The sequence below is a fragment of the Pelodiscus sinensis genome, chromosome 16, assembly GCF_049634645.1.
Source record: "Pelodiscus sinensis isolate JC-2024 chromosome 16, ASM4963464v1, whole genome shotgun sequence".
Classification (NCBI taxonomy): domain Eukaryota; kingdom Metazoa; phylum Chordata; order Testudines; family Trionychidae; genus Pelodiscus; species Pelodiscus sinensis.
Window position 1 is genome coordinate 6,115,072 of NC_134726.1, and position 15,810 is coordinate 6,130,881.

The window sequence follows — 15,810 nt, forward strand, 5'->3', positions numbered from 1 at the left end:
GTTTTTAAAAGATAGCTTGGATTTTACTGAAATAAGTCACTGAAATTCTTAGGCTCAAGCCACATACAGGAGTGTTGTGTTTTGTAGCAACCCTTACATCCAGGCAATGCAGGGCGTGTGCGTGTGGTACCATATGTCCTGGGGCTAAAGGGGATGAACTGTGCAACTCGATGCGAAGGAAGACAAAGCTGTTTGTCCTGGATTGTCCAGCTATTCCAAGTGGATCTTCTACCTTATGCCTTAGTGATCCCAGTCCAGCTAGTTGAAGCCTTCAGCTCTGGTTCTATTGGTTCAGCGTCAGGTTTTAAATTAATGCAAAATAACCTTTTAGTGCCCAGGTTGTATCTTAGTGGATCCAAAAAAAGCCATTTGCTCTAGGGCCTAAGCCCCCTTATGCACCTCAAAACGGACAACCAGTGTTGCTCTTCCTTCCATTCCAAGCCTAGAGAGCCAGGCCACTGAAAATACCTTTGGATTCTGGCCATCTGCTGCTCATTGCGGGGGGTGGAGGAGGATGGTAGTTGTTGCTCAACTGGTACAGCCCGTCGCCTCCTGGGCTTAATAAAAAGTGTATGAAAATGGGTTTTTTGTGTAACTCCTGTGTGTGCTGACTGGGCAGGTGGAGGAAGGTCTGTGTTGGTGCTGAAAGGGGCTGTCGCACTGCAGCGGGGACCTCTCCAATTCTTCTCTGCGTTTCAGATCCTGGACGTGTCTGGTGGACTTGGAAGGGCTGAACATGCGCCACCTGTGGCGGCCTGGAGTGAAGGCTCTCCTTCGGATCATTGAGGTTGTAGAGGACAATTACCCCGAGACGCTCGGGAGGCTACTGATTGTGCGAGCACCACGGGTTTTCCCCGTGCTGTGGACTCTGGTAAGTGAAATCCTTCTGCAGCACTGTACGGCCAGGGTCCCAAGTGGCTAAAACTTCCAGTGCCGCGGATGCTCTGCATCCTTGGAGCATTGGGGGGGGGGGGGGGGTAATCTCTCAGGCAACCTGTCGCTGGGCTGGGCAGAGCTCGACACACGCTGCTCTTCCCAGAGCTCGTTGGTGGAGCCATAGGGCTGCCATGGAGCAATAGCGTTGTCTTATCACTTCCAGGCTCTGTCATCCTGCCAGCACTGCCCAGAGCTTGGGGTCTGAGCCGCACAAGGCGGTGTGCTGCCCTGCCGCCAACCCACAGGCCAGCTCTGGGGACATGCTCATAGCGATGTGCAGGAGTCTTGCAAATTAAAACGCTCCTGCAGTTGGCACCGGTGAGAATGGCAAAGAGAGTCTGCTTTTCAGTCCCACTCGAGAGAGCGCTGAAGAGGAAAGCAATGGATGTGACTGTCTAGGGCAGTGTTTCTTAAATTGTGTTCCGTGGCACACTGGTGTGCCGTGAGGCAGTTGGAGGTGTGCCACGGAGAACAACCGAGTTCAAAATGGTTGCCCTTAAAGGAGCAGGCAAACTCCCCCCCCCCCCCCACACACACAAAATCCTTGGTGTTCCTCCATCTTAAAAAGTTTAAGAAACACTGGTCTAGGGCCTGCTGGCTGCATTGCCCACATAATAGAACTGACCAAACCCCACACCATTCTGGAACACTGCTGGGGCTGGGGAGGTAACTGGTGGGGAGTTTTATCTAATGTGGGGAAACAGGAGAACGCAGCGACCGAATGGAAACATTTCTCATGTAACTTCTGCAAACCCCTTTTATGGTTCAGGCCCTTCCGTGTCCCTGGGCCTCCAGTCCAAGGTGCGAGGCATGTTTCTGGAATGCGGCAGGGTATCCTCTCCCATCATGGTCCATGCCACAAGAACATCATCTTCTGTTCCCCTGTGTTTCAGGTTAGTCCCTTCATCAATGAGAACACCAGGCAGAAGTTCCTCATCTACAGTGGCAATAACTACCAAGGCCCAGGAGGACTTGTGGACTATCTGGACAAAGACGTGATTCCTGATTTCCTGGGAGGAGACTGTGTGGTGAGTTTCCACTACGTTGGTGTAGGGTGAATCTGAGGTATGATGTTGTCTTGGGGCCACTACCTTCCCGACTCCCCTGGTTCTTCCACTCCTTCCCTTGGAGGAGCCGCCTTTCTGTCCTGGCAGTCCCCGAAGGCCCAGTCTGGGAACCCACGGTACTGAGATCTTTCTTGCCTCACAGCTTGCCTGGAGGGAGGTGGCATTGTACCGGGGAAGCCTTTATCAGGGAAATGGGTTGAGATGTGTTGTCCTTCCGATCATACGAATACGTTGACCTTGAATGTTATGGAAAAAAGAAACTGAACCATTGGACATCCAGGAGCTGTGCCTCAGGAGTCAGTGTGGTTTTCCTTGGGTTATCTGGGTCTCTGTCTTCATCTTGCTTTTAAAAAAAAAAAATGACCTCAAAGGTAGGGATGTTAAAATTAGATTAATCAACTAATTGGACAATCGATGGAATTTCCATGGACTATTCGATACTCGACAAGGGCGCTTCCTGCCCGGCTCTTGCTACATTTCAAAGGTGATAGTGCCGCATGGTGTTTGGCTTTTGAAAGGTACAAGAGCCTCAGTGGGGACTCTTGTATATTTCAAAGGCGGAACGCCGCCCCTGCACTCCTGCCCCTCCCCCAGGGAGCTGGAGCTGTGGGGGGAACTAGCTTTTAAGTCGGCTCCCCCCAGCTTCCCTCCTCTCCCTCCCCCACTTGCTGCCTCTTTCTGATAGAGGCAGCAAAGCGGGGAAGCAACTAGTCAACTACCCGATAAGCTTTTGCTTATCAGATTGTCGATTAGTCACTTACATCCCTACCCAAAGCCTGTGCCAATCCCACACCAGAGCATCAAAATGTGACTGCTGCTTCAGTTGTCAAAGGGCATCCGATTAGTACAGCGCTAAAAATATCTAGACTGGCTCCAATTGGATTAGGGAGATTATTAAAGGGACATGACCAGGCTAAAAGAAAAAGCCGACACATCACGTGGATAAGGCTGTGGGCTTGATTTTTATGCGCTACAGGTAGTGTGCCTTTAGTCCAAGCTTTACCGAATGAGAACTGGTTTCCTCTTTTTGGTACCTACCATTGCAGCCACTTTTTTTTGAAGCTCGTTAAGTCCAAGTAATATTGTGGAGCAAGAGCGGCCTGAGGCGGGCTGCGGCAGCTGGTGCCCCAGGCAGAATGCACGATCGGCACCCCCGCCTGCACAGCCATCAATGGACTCACGTCCTCATTGGGCGCCCCATTGAAGGCAGCGCCCTAGGCGATGGCCGAGTCCGCCTATAGTCACAGGTCGCACCTGTTGTGGAGGCCACATTATAAATTGCCCAGAAGCTTCTCAGTGAATGATGTTAAATTGAAATAATGAAAGACCTTAATGAACTTTTCATCGTTCATGCTGCTCATGTGCTGCACCCTATTCGGACAGTGAAAATACGAGACTGAGTTTCACCAAGTTCTAGTCCCATTTTGCTTTGGGCTCGGTGGTGCTAGCACCATGGTGCAATGCTTTGGTTCCACGCTCTGCCTGGGGCACTTCAAAGTAAGCCAGGGCTTTCCGCTCACACCTCCTGGTAACATTTCAACTAATAATAATATTGCATGGTGTGAAACTTGTCTTTTTAAAGAGCACTCTAAATTGGGGTCCCAACGTAACTGATGGGCTGTTTCCCTCATAAAGAGCAGGGGCCATATCCTACTTCTGTAAAGCCAATGGAGCTATGACGTTTTACACCTGCTCAGGATGCGTCCCTCTGATGTTTCTCTGTAGGCAGCTGGGTTTGTTGTCTAGCTAGTTCCATGCATGTTCGTTTAGTAGACGTCCGATGGCAGATGTCTCTGTGTCTGGCTCTTGCAGTGCAATGTCGCTGAAGGTGGACTCGTACCCAAATCGCTTTATCAAACAGATGAAGAACCGGAGAACTCGGATCACATCCGGCTGTGGACCGAAACCATCTACCACTCTGCAAATGTTCTTAAAGGGGCGCCCCACGAGGTACAAACTAACCGTGTGTCACTTGGGGGAAGGCAGGGAGGCGGTGGCAAGGGGCTGAGGTGGAGCTTTGTTCTCCTTGCGACGGCCGGGATGGCGCAAGGAAGGGATCCCAGCGTGTCAGTGCTGGGCATGTTCCAGCAGCATAGCGCTCTGCAAGGGAAGGCCGAGAGAAAACAGCCAGCGTTTCCGAGACACTGTTCTTAACTTCCACGTAACTTGAGGGTCAGGAAACCATTTCCATAATCCCGGAGGTAACTTGTGCCAGTTCAGACTGTAGCACCTTCCTCTTGGAGAAATAAAGGTGCCATAAGCTCTTTGGTGGATAATAATTTTGACCAGGGGCCACTTCAGAAATGTTTTAAGTGGCTCCAGGCTACCCCAGAAGGGGCGGGGCCAGGACACTTCCATGCTCCCCCCACCCACAGACCCTGATTGGTCTTGGGGTGAGGGGTTGCACAAAGTCTTTGCCCCCCTCCAAGGAGAACCGCCAGCTGTTCTGAACAGCTGATGGTTCTGTCTAGGCACCTGTGCCCCTGACGATGGGAGGAGTTTTCACCTACTGCCCCCCAGGTCAGTCAGGGTCTGGGGAGGGGGAACGTGGAGTCTTTCGCTCCCTGCCACTGCCCTGCGAGGGAGCACCGTGCTTAGGATACGTCTACACTGCAAGGCTATTTCGGGATACCAGAGGTATCCCAAAATAGCTACCTCGCATCTTTTAAACGCATCAGCTATTGCGAAATAGAGCAAGCACGCTATTTCGGCATCCCTGTAAACCTCATTCCATGAGAGATAAGGGCTGTCTCAAAATAGCCTATTTCGAAATAAAATACAGGCAGTCCCTGGGTTACGTACAAGATAGGGACTGTAGGTTTGTTCTTAAGTTGAATTTGTATGTAAGTCGGAACTGGCATCCAGATTCAGCCGCTGCTGAAACTGACCAGCGGCTGACTACAAGAAGCCCGAGGCAGAGCTGCTCTGCCCCGGGCTTCCTGGAAACAGCCGCTGATCAGTTTCAACAGCGGCTGAATCTGGACACCTGGGACAGAGCATCTGGGGCGCTGCCAGGTAGGTCCCCGCAGCGCCGCACCTCAGCGCTGCGGGGACCAACCCGGCAGCACCCCAGCTGCTCTACCCCAGTCGTCCCCAAGTCAGCCGCTGCTGAAACTGATCAGCGGCTGACTACAGGAAGCCCGAGGCAGATCAGCTCTGCCTCTGGCTTCCTATAGTCAGCCGCTGGTCAGTTTCAGCAGCGGCTGACTTGGGGACGCCTGGGGCAGAGCAGCTGGAGTGCTGCCGGGTTGGTCCAGTAGCGCCAAGGAGCGGCGCTGCTGGAGCAACCGGCAGTGCCCCAGATGCTCTGTCCCAGGCGTCGGCGAGAAAATCCTGGTCTGCTTGGGGGCGGGGGGGGGGGGAGGGGGCACTAGCTGCGCGCCCCCCCTCCCCCCAGCAGACCAGGGAGACGCGGAGCAGCTTTTCTCGCCGTGGAGGACGTGGGCGGTGGGACCGCGGCGCGTCTGGGCGGTCCTGCCGCCCGCGTCCTCCGCGGCGAGAGAAGCCCCGTTCGTATGTAGGGATCTGACGTAAGTTGGATCCACGTAACTCGGGGACTGCCTGTACACAATTTGCACCATGCACATTGCATATCTTATTTTGAGTTCAGGGTGCAGTGTAGAAGCACCCTTAGAGTCACCCAACAGCTGAGCAGCAGCTGGCAGTTGACTTGAACTGCTGAGCCCCTGGCAGGGCGGGAGGAGACTTCGCATGCTTCCAGGCCAATGAGGGCTTAAGGGCGGAGGGAGCATGCAGAGTCTCCTCCCACCCTGCCAGGAGCGTGCGGCGCTTCTAAGTGCCACGTGCTGCTTGCAAAGCAGGAAGAGACTTTGTGTGCTTCTCCCCCTCCCCAGGCTCTGATAGGCCTTGGGGCAGGGGGAATGGCAGGGCCTCCACGGGCTGGATCAACGTGGTTGGCAGGCTGGATCCAGCCAGCGGAGGTCCTTTTGCCCATCCCTGCTCTCCGCCAGTACCTTTGTTTCCTTTATTTATTCAGCCTCTGCCGTCGTGGGGCTGATCGCGTGAGAGGCGTGTACATGAGTCGGGAATATCCCTGGTTCAGGTGCAATCCCAAAGGACAAAGCTGGGGACAGGAATCCTTTAATGGCAGGGGGATGCACCCGTTTCTCACCACGGATCGTGATGACTCAGGCTGTTGGATTTCTTTCCCCCACGCAACAGCCCGTTGGAACCCCACAAGTAGTCATCGTAAAGCTGCCCTCAGCTGAGCCCCAGAAACCTTTGCTTTGGTGCCAGCTGGTGAGCGGGGAGGTACTGTGGGAACTGGCGCCATACACTGAGCCACTCCTGATGCAGGAGAAGGTTGTGGTGAAAGTGGCTGAGCAGACTCCCAGCGGTGAAATCTGCAGGAGCCCCTGGGCAGCTGAGCAGCGGGCTCTGGCTGCCGGAGCCGGACAGCTTTGTGTGTGATTAGAAGGGGAGAAGGTGCCAACCTAACGCCTGCTTGTGTTGCCGCTTGTCTAGATCGTGGTAGAAATCCTGGAGGGGGAGTCCGTGATCACGTGGGACTTCGACATCCTGAAGGGAGACGTGGTGTTCTGCCTCTTTCATTCCAAGCGAGCCCCTGAGACCAGTCGCAGAGAGGCCGCCTCGTCGGGCGCGGCGGCGGCAGGGGACAACGTGCAGCTCATCGATAGGAGCTGGGTCCTGGGGGTGGATTACAGCCGCATGGAGTCCCCGCTGGTGTGCCGGGAAGGAGAGAGCATCCAGGTTGGACGGGCTGCCAAACCAGCCATGGCACACTAGTGCGATGAACCCGGTAGTGGAGGGTGGAGGAGACTTTTGAGCAAAGGGAATGGTGGTTTTCACTGATGTTTGCCTGTGAAACTTTCACAAATTCCTGACTCCCTGAGCAAAAACCAAGAGAACTGGAAATCCATCCATTGCAAGGGAATAGAAGCTCTTTCCACAGCCCTCTCTGTATATGACCTGGACTCTACACTTGTTTCCTTTAGCACAGTCTGAAGTGTTCAATGCTATGGGCCACCCTGCCTGGAGTGGCTCAGCACTGAGCATGCCAAGCATGGTTCCCTCTAGGGTGTACGCCTGCACAGGTGCACACCAAAAATGTCAGTCCTGCCCACCTCCTCAGCAGAGCCGTGCAGCCGCAGCCCCAGCTGCTCCAGGGGGCAGGGACATGTGATGGAGGGCTGCCCCGCACCAGGAACAGCTGGGCAGCCACCACACAGGGGCTGGAGCCTGCCTCATGGTGTTCAAAATAGCATCACGGCTCCAGGTGCAGTCCCAGCCCTAGCAGCCGCCACACAGCCACAGCCCCAGCTGTCCCGTGGGCGGGGCCACATGGTGGGTGGCTGCCCCATGTTCTGGGACTGCTGCCAGGGCCATGGTGCAGCTGCTTCTGGGCCAGGGCAGCGGTGCTAAAAATAGCACCATGGCCTCACCCAGGTGCAGCCATCACACAGCCCAGGTGATGCGTGGGAGTCCTGGGCTGCAGCGGGTCTGCTGGGGAGAGTCCCTGGCGGCAGCGGGGGTCAGTGTGGCAGGGGCGATGCTCTGGTGGCCTGGGCAGTGTGGTGGGGCAGAAGACTGCCCCGTGTGCTGCAGCTGGAGCCAGGCCATAGTGAGGCTGTGCACCCTGTGCACGTGACGTCACTACTGGTGCACAAGACAAAACTCTACTCCAGTCACAGATGGAAAATCTTAGAGGGAACACTGGTGCCCACCTCTGGGCAGACTGTCAAAAACCAGGTCAACCCCCCAAGTGACTGTCTGGTCTATAACTAGATTCCACCAACCCAGTGGCAAGTGTGAATGCCTACAGCATCATAACAGACAAGAGTGCCCATGGGGACGGTCTATCTTGCGAAAGTTCAATATTCAGGTTACTCCCAGTCCCAAAGGACCTCTCGCGTACTGAAGGTCAGCCGGTCTTTGGATTTCAAACCAGACAATGCTTGTAGCCAACCCTGGAATAAACTCACTAAAAGCCTAGTAACTAGGAAAAAGAAGGTAAAGATGGACGCACAAGTGAGGTACAACCTTAGGTTCCAAAATAGAATAGCTGCGGCTACAGGCAATGCTTTATAGCTTCTAAGTCCCTTTGCGCTAATCCAAACTCAATGGCTAGGGACTCCTTGCTTGTGTTTAGAAATTCTTGCCTCTCGGTGCTCACACAGCAGAGAAATAAATGTTTCTCCTTCACGGGCGATTTCATTCTCTCCCCCCAACCTCCAAGCTGTGATGGAACAAAGCCAGTGAAGTCTTTGTTGTGCACAATGGCTTGTTTGATGTCTGTGAGCCGTCTTTTGTTAGGGGGAAGATAACATCTCTTGAGGTGAACTAGTACGTCAGTTGGTAACGCCGCTCTCCTGGCTGTGGGGATTTATTGCTCTGCAAACTTTTTTTTAGAGTCCTAGACCAAACATTTCATATTCCCGTATAACATGGGACAGAGTTACTATAAGTGGGGTTAATACAGGCCGCATCTGGCAAACATTTCATACAATTGGAACACGTTGTTATAACTTTAATATCTATTTTAAATGTGCTAACACACAGGGAAGCCAGCCTGGTTTCCAGCTGGGCATTTGTCAGCGTTGCCTGGGACTTTAGCATGAGCTTGCCCTTGGTCTGCCAGCATCACACTATGATCTATTAGCGACTGGTAAGCAGTTCCCTCTAAGCGGCAGGGCAGCACAGCTTCACAGGTGATTGATCAGCCCCACCAAGTCAGCTGGCTCCATGCACCGAGCCCTGAGCCTCTAGCTGGTCGGGCTGATCAATTGCCTGTGAAGCTGCGCAGCTTAGAGGGCCTGATATTCGCTACCCTTTTATTTTTGACTTTCCCTTTTGGCAATACAAACGCTTTTTTGTGTTGAAAAGCTGCAGGGGGGAGCCACGTTGGTCTATAACAGAATAAACTTAAACAACAAATAGTCTGGTAGCACTTTATAGACTAACAAAACATGGGATCATGAGCTTTCGTGGGCACAGCCCACTTCTTCATGTTTTCTTCAGACACTTGATGGCGCTCTGTGCCTCTCTCTTACAGGGATCACACGTGACTCGTTGGCCTGGCTTTTATGTTCTGCAGTGGAAAATGCACAGCCCTCTGCCCTGCTCTGGAACCAGCCTCCCTCGAGTAGATGATGTCCTGGCCTCTCTGCAAGTCTCCAGCCATAAGTGTAAACTCATGTACTACTTTGAGGTGCTGGCGTCCAAGGATTTCAGGTAGGAGCCGTGCTAGTGGAGTGGGGGTCACGTGTGGCTTGCAATAGAGGAGCAGGCTAGTGTGTGACTCCGGCGTGCCTAATTTTTAAAATGTCAGTGGCATGGGTTCAAGTAGCGGGTCACCTTCCTTAGAGGGCAGCGGGAGGCCGGCCACATCCTCGGTCGTGATGGGAGGTGACCTTTGTGCGGGCTATGGCTCGACTATACATCCTCTGGAGGAATTACTCCTTGCATGGGTTGTCTTACTTCAAATATCTTTAATAGGCATGCTAGCATCTTGAAGCGGTATGGAGCACTTGTTCCTTGGGAGGCCAGGGCTTAGGAGTAACTTTGCACACACTTTCCAGACCATCGGGCAAAGGAACCAACAGAGAGATCTGGGATTTGCAGGAAGAGATCAGTCATGTGACAACGGACCTGTCCTCTAAATAGGCGTGACACAGATGAGACCTGCAGAATATCTGTACGTCTTGATCGTTTAAGGGGAAGAAACGAACACATTTTTCTGGTGCTACCCAGCAGAGAAGCTCTCAGTGCTTTACAGACAACCCTCAGACCAGGCTGCTGGAGGCAGGGTGTGTGTGTGTGGATGTGGTTTTTTTTTTATTTTTTAAGTTGAAGGCACCAAAATGATTTGACTTATCCAAGACGTGCTGAGTCAGTGGCAGAGAATAGCAAAGAACCCTTCACGTTTTCTCTGCCCACAGGCTGTACGCAAAGCCCCAGAGAGCTCTTTCTATGCCCTGCTCCCAGGACAATTATTTTAGCTGAGTCAACACCTCTGTTAGGTGGAAGGATTCTTGTATCCCTGGTTGTGACAATTTAATTCCTCTTTGTGGCACCTAAGTCCCGTGAATATCTTTACCATTGGAGAGACCATGGTGAGGATCCCGCTTTGTGTGTCACTCTGGAAATAAAACTCCTTGGCTCTCAGACGTACCCGAGTTCTACTAAGCTGTTGCATGTGTAACAAACGGGTCTGTCTTCTTTCATCCTAGGGGGTCCATGTCAAGCTTGGAATCCTGCAACAGTGGCTTTTCCCAGCTTAGTGGAGCATCTTCCAACCAATCCCAGAGCAGCTCTCTCATTTCTAGATAGCGTGGCCTGAGCCTCCATTGACCTCTGCAATGTTACAGCCACGCGTGGGGAGGGAGGGGGTAGCTCTGCGGACCAAACCAAAGAGGCTGCAGCGACTCTGCCTCAGGGCCATGGGGGCCGTCCTTCGCCAGGCCACAAGTAGCAGCTGCGTGGACACAGAAGCTTCCGGAGCGCTCTTGGGAATCTAGATTCAGTAAGAGACACGAGGCTTTTCAGTCTGCAAGCTGGGCTCCCTTGCAGATGCCTACTTACCAGCTGTGTTTAACAAACCTGTGTTTTAGGGTGATGATCACTTTGCATGAATCTGTGTATTGCTAAGGTAAAAGGGCTCTTTCCGATCAGTCCTATTTCTACATAGGATAGAAGAGACTAATGTGGCCTTAACTGTTATGACCTGTAGGACTAGATTTATTTACACGTAGCAAAATTAGTCTAGTTTTGTCTGGGCGCCTACAATACCAATGACACTCACGGTGCAGTGGGTGTTTCGGCAGCAGGAACTTGAAGTGAATTGTAAATAAATACCTTAATGCGAGACAGTACATTTTGCCCGGGAGGAGAGAGGACATCCAAGGTAACCAAACCTCTCCCAATCTGATTGGCTGTTGCTTGGAAATACGGTTTCAACTTTTGAGTTTTTTTTTTTTTTTTAAAGTATTTCCTACAGCATGTAGGCAGAGAGCCTACCTCTAGCAAGCAAGTCCTTTCAGAAAGACGCCAACTAGTCTTTATTTTCTCCTCAGGTTTATGAGCAATAAATGAGTCTCTCTCTGACCCACCCATACCGGGTGGGCATCGAATCACGTCATAAAGGGCTAAGAAAAGCAATATGTTCTTTTATCCTTAAAGGCACACGGTTTTATGGCAGCATTGTAGGAGCTGCTCCTTTAAAAACGGGCTAACTGGGAGAGCGGCGGACGCTCTCTTTTTTTAAAAGTACGCGTGCATGGGTATTTAAGCACTTAATCAACCATATTTATTCAAATTGTATCATAGCTCATTTTAAATTATTGTTTAATGTATTGATCATTTCCATGATATTTAACTATTTATTGGACCGGCGCGCCTTTTTTAACTGTGTTTTGTTTTTAAAAGGGAACTTTTGGATCATCTTGAATCTCACAGAGCTTTAGATTTCCGGTCTCTGGGGCAGCTTAGCATTCAGGGCTGTAGCACTAAGGCAGCGCGTCCTCTCCTTTTCCACAGCGCGTGGGAGTAGCCCCACCTGCTTCAGCGTTATTCGTGTGAGTTGGGGCTTGCGGGAGCAGGGACTGAGTGTGCTGATATTATTGGGGGGGGGGGGTGCATTGTAAAGAGCTGGAGAAGACGTGTTCATGTGCAAGCTCTGCTGATTTACGTCACTGACGGCCGTACTCCAAAAGGAGCAAGAACCCATTTCAGAGTTTACATGGCAGAAACAAGGTTGCCTGGACGAGGGGGGCAGCGCTGCACTCCCAGAAGAGGTGGAGCCTCGAGTGGAAGGGGAGGGGCTGCTGGCAGCCATTCCTCAGTAGAGCAGAGAGTGTGCTTGTCCTACCCTTCCCCTGGTACCCCTCACAGCCACTGGGAGCATGCTGCGGCAGCAGTGCTCTGGCGGTGATTTAAAGGGCTCAGGGTTCTAGCCATCACCACTGCTGAGGTACTGTGATGGCCAGGAGTCACAGGGCCCCAGAGGAGTTGTTCCCTTTGCCCTTCCTCGTGGGCCTGGCTGTTTGTATTTCTTTTCCCCGTCAAGTACAGGGAAGTTAGAAAACCAGGTGTTCGCTGTTGAGCTGCTCCTGGGCCAGGTGTGTAAGTAACAGACACACGAGATATTTTTCAATGTGGAGTTTTATCGTCCCTGTTCTCCCTGCCTTCCTCTGCTTGGCTACGTCTACGCTGCAGGCATCTTGCGCAAGAACTGTTTTGCGCAACAGTTTCTGCACAAAAATTCTTGTGCAAGAGCGTGTCCACACGGCCATGTGCCTTTGTGCAAGTGTCCATGGCAGCTCTCTTGCGGAAGAAATCTCTGATGCCCATTTTAGCCATAGGGGATTGTTGCACAAGAAACCCCTAGTGCCCCTCCACACCACCTTCTTGTGCAAGCGGGTTTATTCCTTGTGGGGAGAGGAATAACTCTTGCACAAGAAGCTTTATTGTAAATTTACTTGCGCACGAAGGCACGTGCACTGTAGATGCTCCTAAAGTTTTTGCACAAGAACGGCTGTTCTCACACAAAAAGCCTGCAGCGTAGACATAGCCCTTGTGTCTAAGCACCGGGCATTGCCAGAATGGGGGGAAACCCATATTTGGAGCAATGCACGTGAGGAAGTTAGTGTATAAAGATGGACAGGGCTTGATGAACTGTGGCGAAAGCCACTCGCCAGCCCCACACTGCGTATGCGCGTGCTGCCGGTAAACGGGGCGCCGGGCTGAACTCTACTCGCCACGGGCAAATAGATTCAATAGCTGGTCGAGCCCTGAAAGATGGAGGCTGCTTTTCACTGGGAGTTAGGCATCTAGTTCACGCTGACTTTTAGTGGGAGTGTGAGGCGATAAAGCGAGGGCCCCTCGAAAATCCCAATTGTCGCTCCATCTGTAACTGGATCAATCCCACTTTGCCACTGCAGTGATCAAAGCTCTGATGGCCATTTTAGCCATAGGGGTTTCTTGTTCAAGAAATCCATGTTGCCTGTCTACGCTGCCCTCATGCGCAAGAGGTCTTGCACAAGGGGGCCTATTTCTTGTGGGGAGAGGAATAACTCTTCCGGAAGAAGCCGTTTTCTGACTCTAGACTGTAAATTTACTTGCACAAGAACACGTGTGCAGTGTAGACACCCGGCCCGTTTTTGCGCAAGAACAGCTGTTCTTGTGCAAGAAGCTGACAGTGTAGACATAGCCTTACTCTCCCCTTCAGTACATCTTACTGCTGAAGGACTGTTTTTGGAAAGAGTATTAGCTTAGATTTTGTTATGCACCTGCACCTTCAGAATTGAGATGGGAAACAAGCATCTTCAGTGGAGGACATAAGACTGGGGGGGGGGGGGGGGGGGCTCACTTCCTGCTCTGATTTCCCCCCCCCCCCCGAGAGCCTGAACTCCCCCCCTCCCCCCCCCCCAATCCCCTGTTGACTGAGCACTGGGTCTGAGGCTGCACAGTTTAAAACTTGTTCTGTGAATTCCAGCTGTAGGATAGAGTAGAACTCCTCTGAAATGGGCCTCCCCAAAACCTACATGAGCTCATTTCCAGGCGTAATGCTCACTTTTTCAGAGCTTGCTCTAGTGGCTGGAGCGGATGGTGACTGGTGACCTGGGTTCTAGTCATGGCTCTCCTTTGATTCCTTGTGAGCCAAAGGAAACCCTTCAGACATGATACTCAGACTGAGCTCCAAAGCAGCAGGTGGCTCTTTGACATGTCTCCTGGAGCTCTTTGCAGCACATGATGAAAAAATATGGTGTGATTTTAATTATGACCCAATCAGGCTCAATGTTCCCTCTAATCTTTTACAGTCATGTGTGGATTTTTCCATGTGCAGAATAAATGTCATGTGCACTCAGGCATGGGTGAATGTGCACCACCAATAGAATCATTAGCATCTGAATTTATCCTGAGCACATGCGCACAACTTACAGGGAACACCGATCAGGATGCTTCCACTATGTGGTTAACCAGTTGTAGTTGACATATTTGGGTCAGTCATTTTGAGATGTAAATAAAAATAAACTAATTTCCCCTGCCATACCCTTTAAAGTTGACTCTGTAGTTCTATAGTAAATGAAACTGTGCACTTGACTATTGCTCTTTTGAGTAAGGCTGATGGTTAATTTCAGCTCCTGAACCCCTGAGGGTTGAGGAGCACTTTCAAAAGTGGCCTCCACCTTTGGCTGCCCACTGATAGACCCATGTAACTTACAGAAGTGCTGAGTACGTCACATCAGGTGGCGCTCTGGCAGTGCCACACTTTTGGGCTTTAGTCTTTGTTGCTTCACCTGTAAAAGGCACCTACCTCACGGGGGAGTTGCAAGGTTGACATTTGTAAATGATTGTGAAAGACGTGTTACGTGCCCATTTAAAAATTGTATGGCCATATTTAAACCTTGACACCTGTGTGTCTGCAGCTATATCCCCAACTTGCTGTGTACCCACTGGTGTGCAGTGGGGCAAAATAACAGCGGTAGAAAATGTGGTGGGCATTAAACTCTGGACACCAAACTAGACTTTTTTTTGCCATTCAAGGCAAAAGCCAGAACGTTCCACTAGAGTTTAGGGCTTGTAGTTAACTATTCAACTGGGCTACGTCTACATTGGCAAGATTTTACGCAAATACTTTTAACGCAAGAGTTTTTGCGTTAAAAATATTTGCGCAAGAGAGCGTCTACACTGGCATGTGCTTTTGCACAAAAGCATCCGTGCCAGTGTAGACGCTCTCTTGCGCAAGAAAGCTCTAATGGCCCTTTTAACCATCGGGCTTTCTTGCGCAAGAAATTCATGTTGCCTGTCTACACTGGCCTCTTGCGCAAGAACAGTTGCACAAAGAGGGCTTATTCCTGAGCAGGAGCATCATAGGTCTTGCGCAAGAAGCACTGATTTCACACATTAGAACGTCAGTGTTCTTGCACAAGAACTCCCTGCCAGTGACGATAGTCCCATGTTTTTGTGCAAAAGTGGCTGCTTTGGCACAAAATCATGTAAATGTAGACACAGCCCTGATGTTTAGTTTAAGAGGGCTATTTTATTTTCCTGTATGGACCAACCTTAGCTTTGCAGAAGAGCTGAGAGGGACTTGAGCCTGTAGCACTGGTGGATTTCCTTACCTGCAGCCCATGTATGAACAGAACCAAAATGAGTTTGCTGAAGCACAAAACTCTCAGTAACGAAGCACAGTTATTTTTTTTTCCCTCTCTTTTTGAGACAGACTGAAAATGCCTGTTGCTATTGATCTTGTCTCCATTTTCTTTCCTATTGCGGATAGTGAGTGAAAACCATGTGTTAAGATGATTTACCTAGTGAAATTCTGAGAGGGTGATCATTTCCTGTTAGAGGATTAGGCTACTATCAGACTTTTATATGTTCTTTGAGTAGCCTTTGTTTTGTATGGACAATCCCAGAACCTAGGGGTGCTTTTGTCACGTGTCCCTTCTTAAAAAGTGGCAATTGCACCGCTGTCGCATACAGCCTTGCAAGCGAGTAAAACACTCATGCCTGCCCTAGTTCAAAGGTCATTTTAAATTGATCAATTTAAAAATTAGTGGGGGGAGGAAAATGAGCCAGAATTGGCAGGTCCTACCTACTGAACTCAGGTGCTAAGTTGTCATGTGTTCAACATATCTGCTAAGGCCAGTTACATCCGCAAAGACAATGACCTTTTTGAAGCATATGTCACTCTCTCAGCCTCCTCAGGCTGAAGCAATTATACTGTGAGCCATTAAACAGAAAAAAGATACAGCCATGAGACTAGTTTTGCCACCAAAGCCCACAACGAGTTGAAGGGCATTTTTCAGAGCCGCCTGCATGGGGT

The 15,810-nt window shown here is 51.0% G+C and overlaps 1 protein-coding gene across 5 annotated transcripts in view; it reads left to right on the plus strand.

The window, feature by feature from the left end:
• SEC14L5 (SEC14 like lipid binding 5) overlaps positions 1-13,339 on the plus strand; it is a 54,704-nt gene extending 41,365 nt beyond the window's left edge. For 3 of the 5 annotated variants that reach the window (XM_075899244.1, XM_075899247.1, XM_075899245.1), the window contains 6 exons: positions 700-871; positions 1,830-1,964; positions 3,816-3,953; positions 6,489-6,734; positions 9,037-9,215; positions 10,214-13,339. In XM_075899244.1, coding sequence (XP_075755359.1) covers positions 700-871; positions 1,830-1,964; positions 3,816-3,953; positions 6,489-6,734; positions 9,037-9,215; positions 10,214-10,313 — 970 coding nt within the window. In that variant the 3' untranslated portion in view covers positions 10,314-13,339. The other 2 variants (XM_075899248.1, XM_075899246.1) reach the window with 2 other exon arrangements.
• The last annotated feature ends 2,471 nt before the right edge of the window (positions 13,340-15,810 follow it).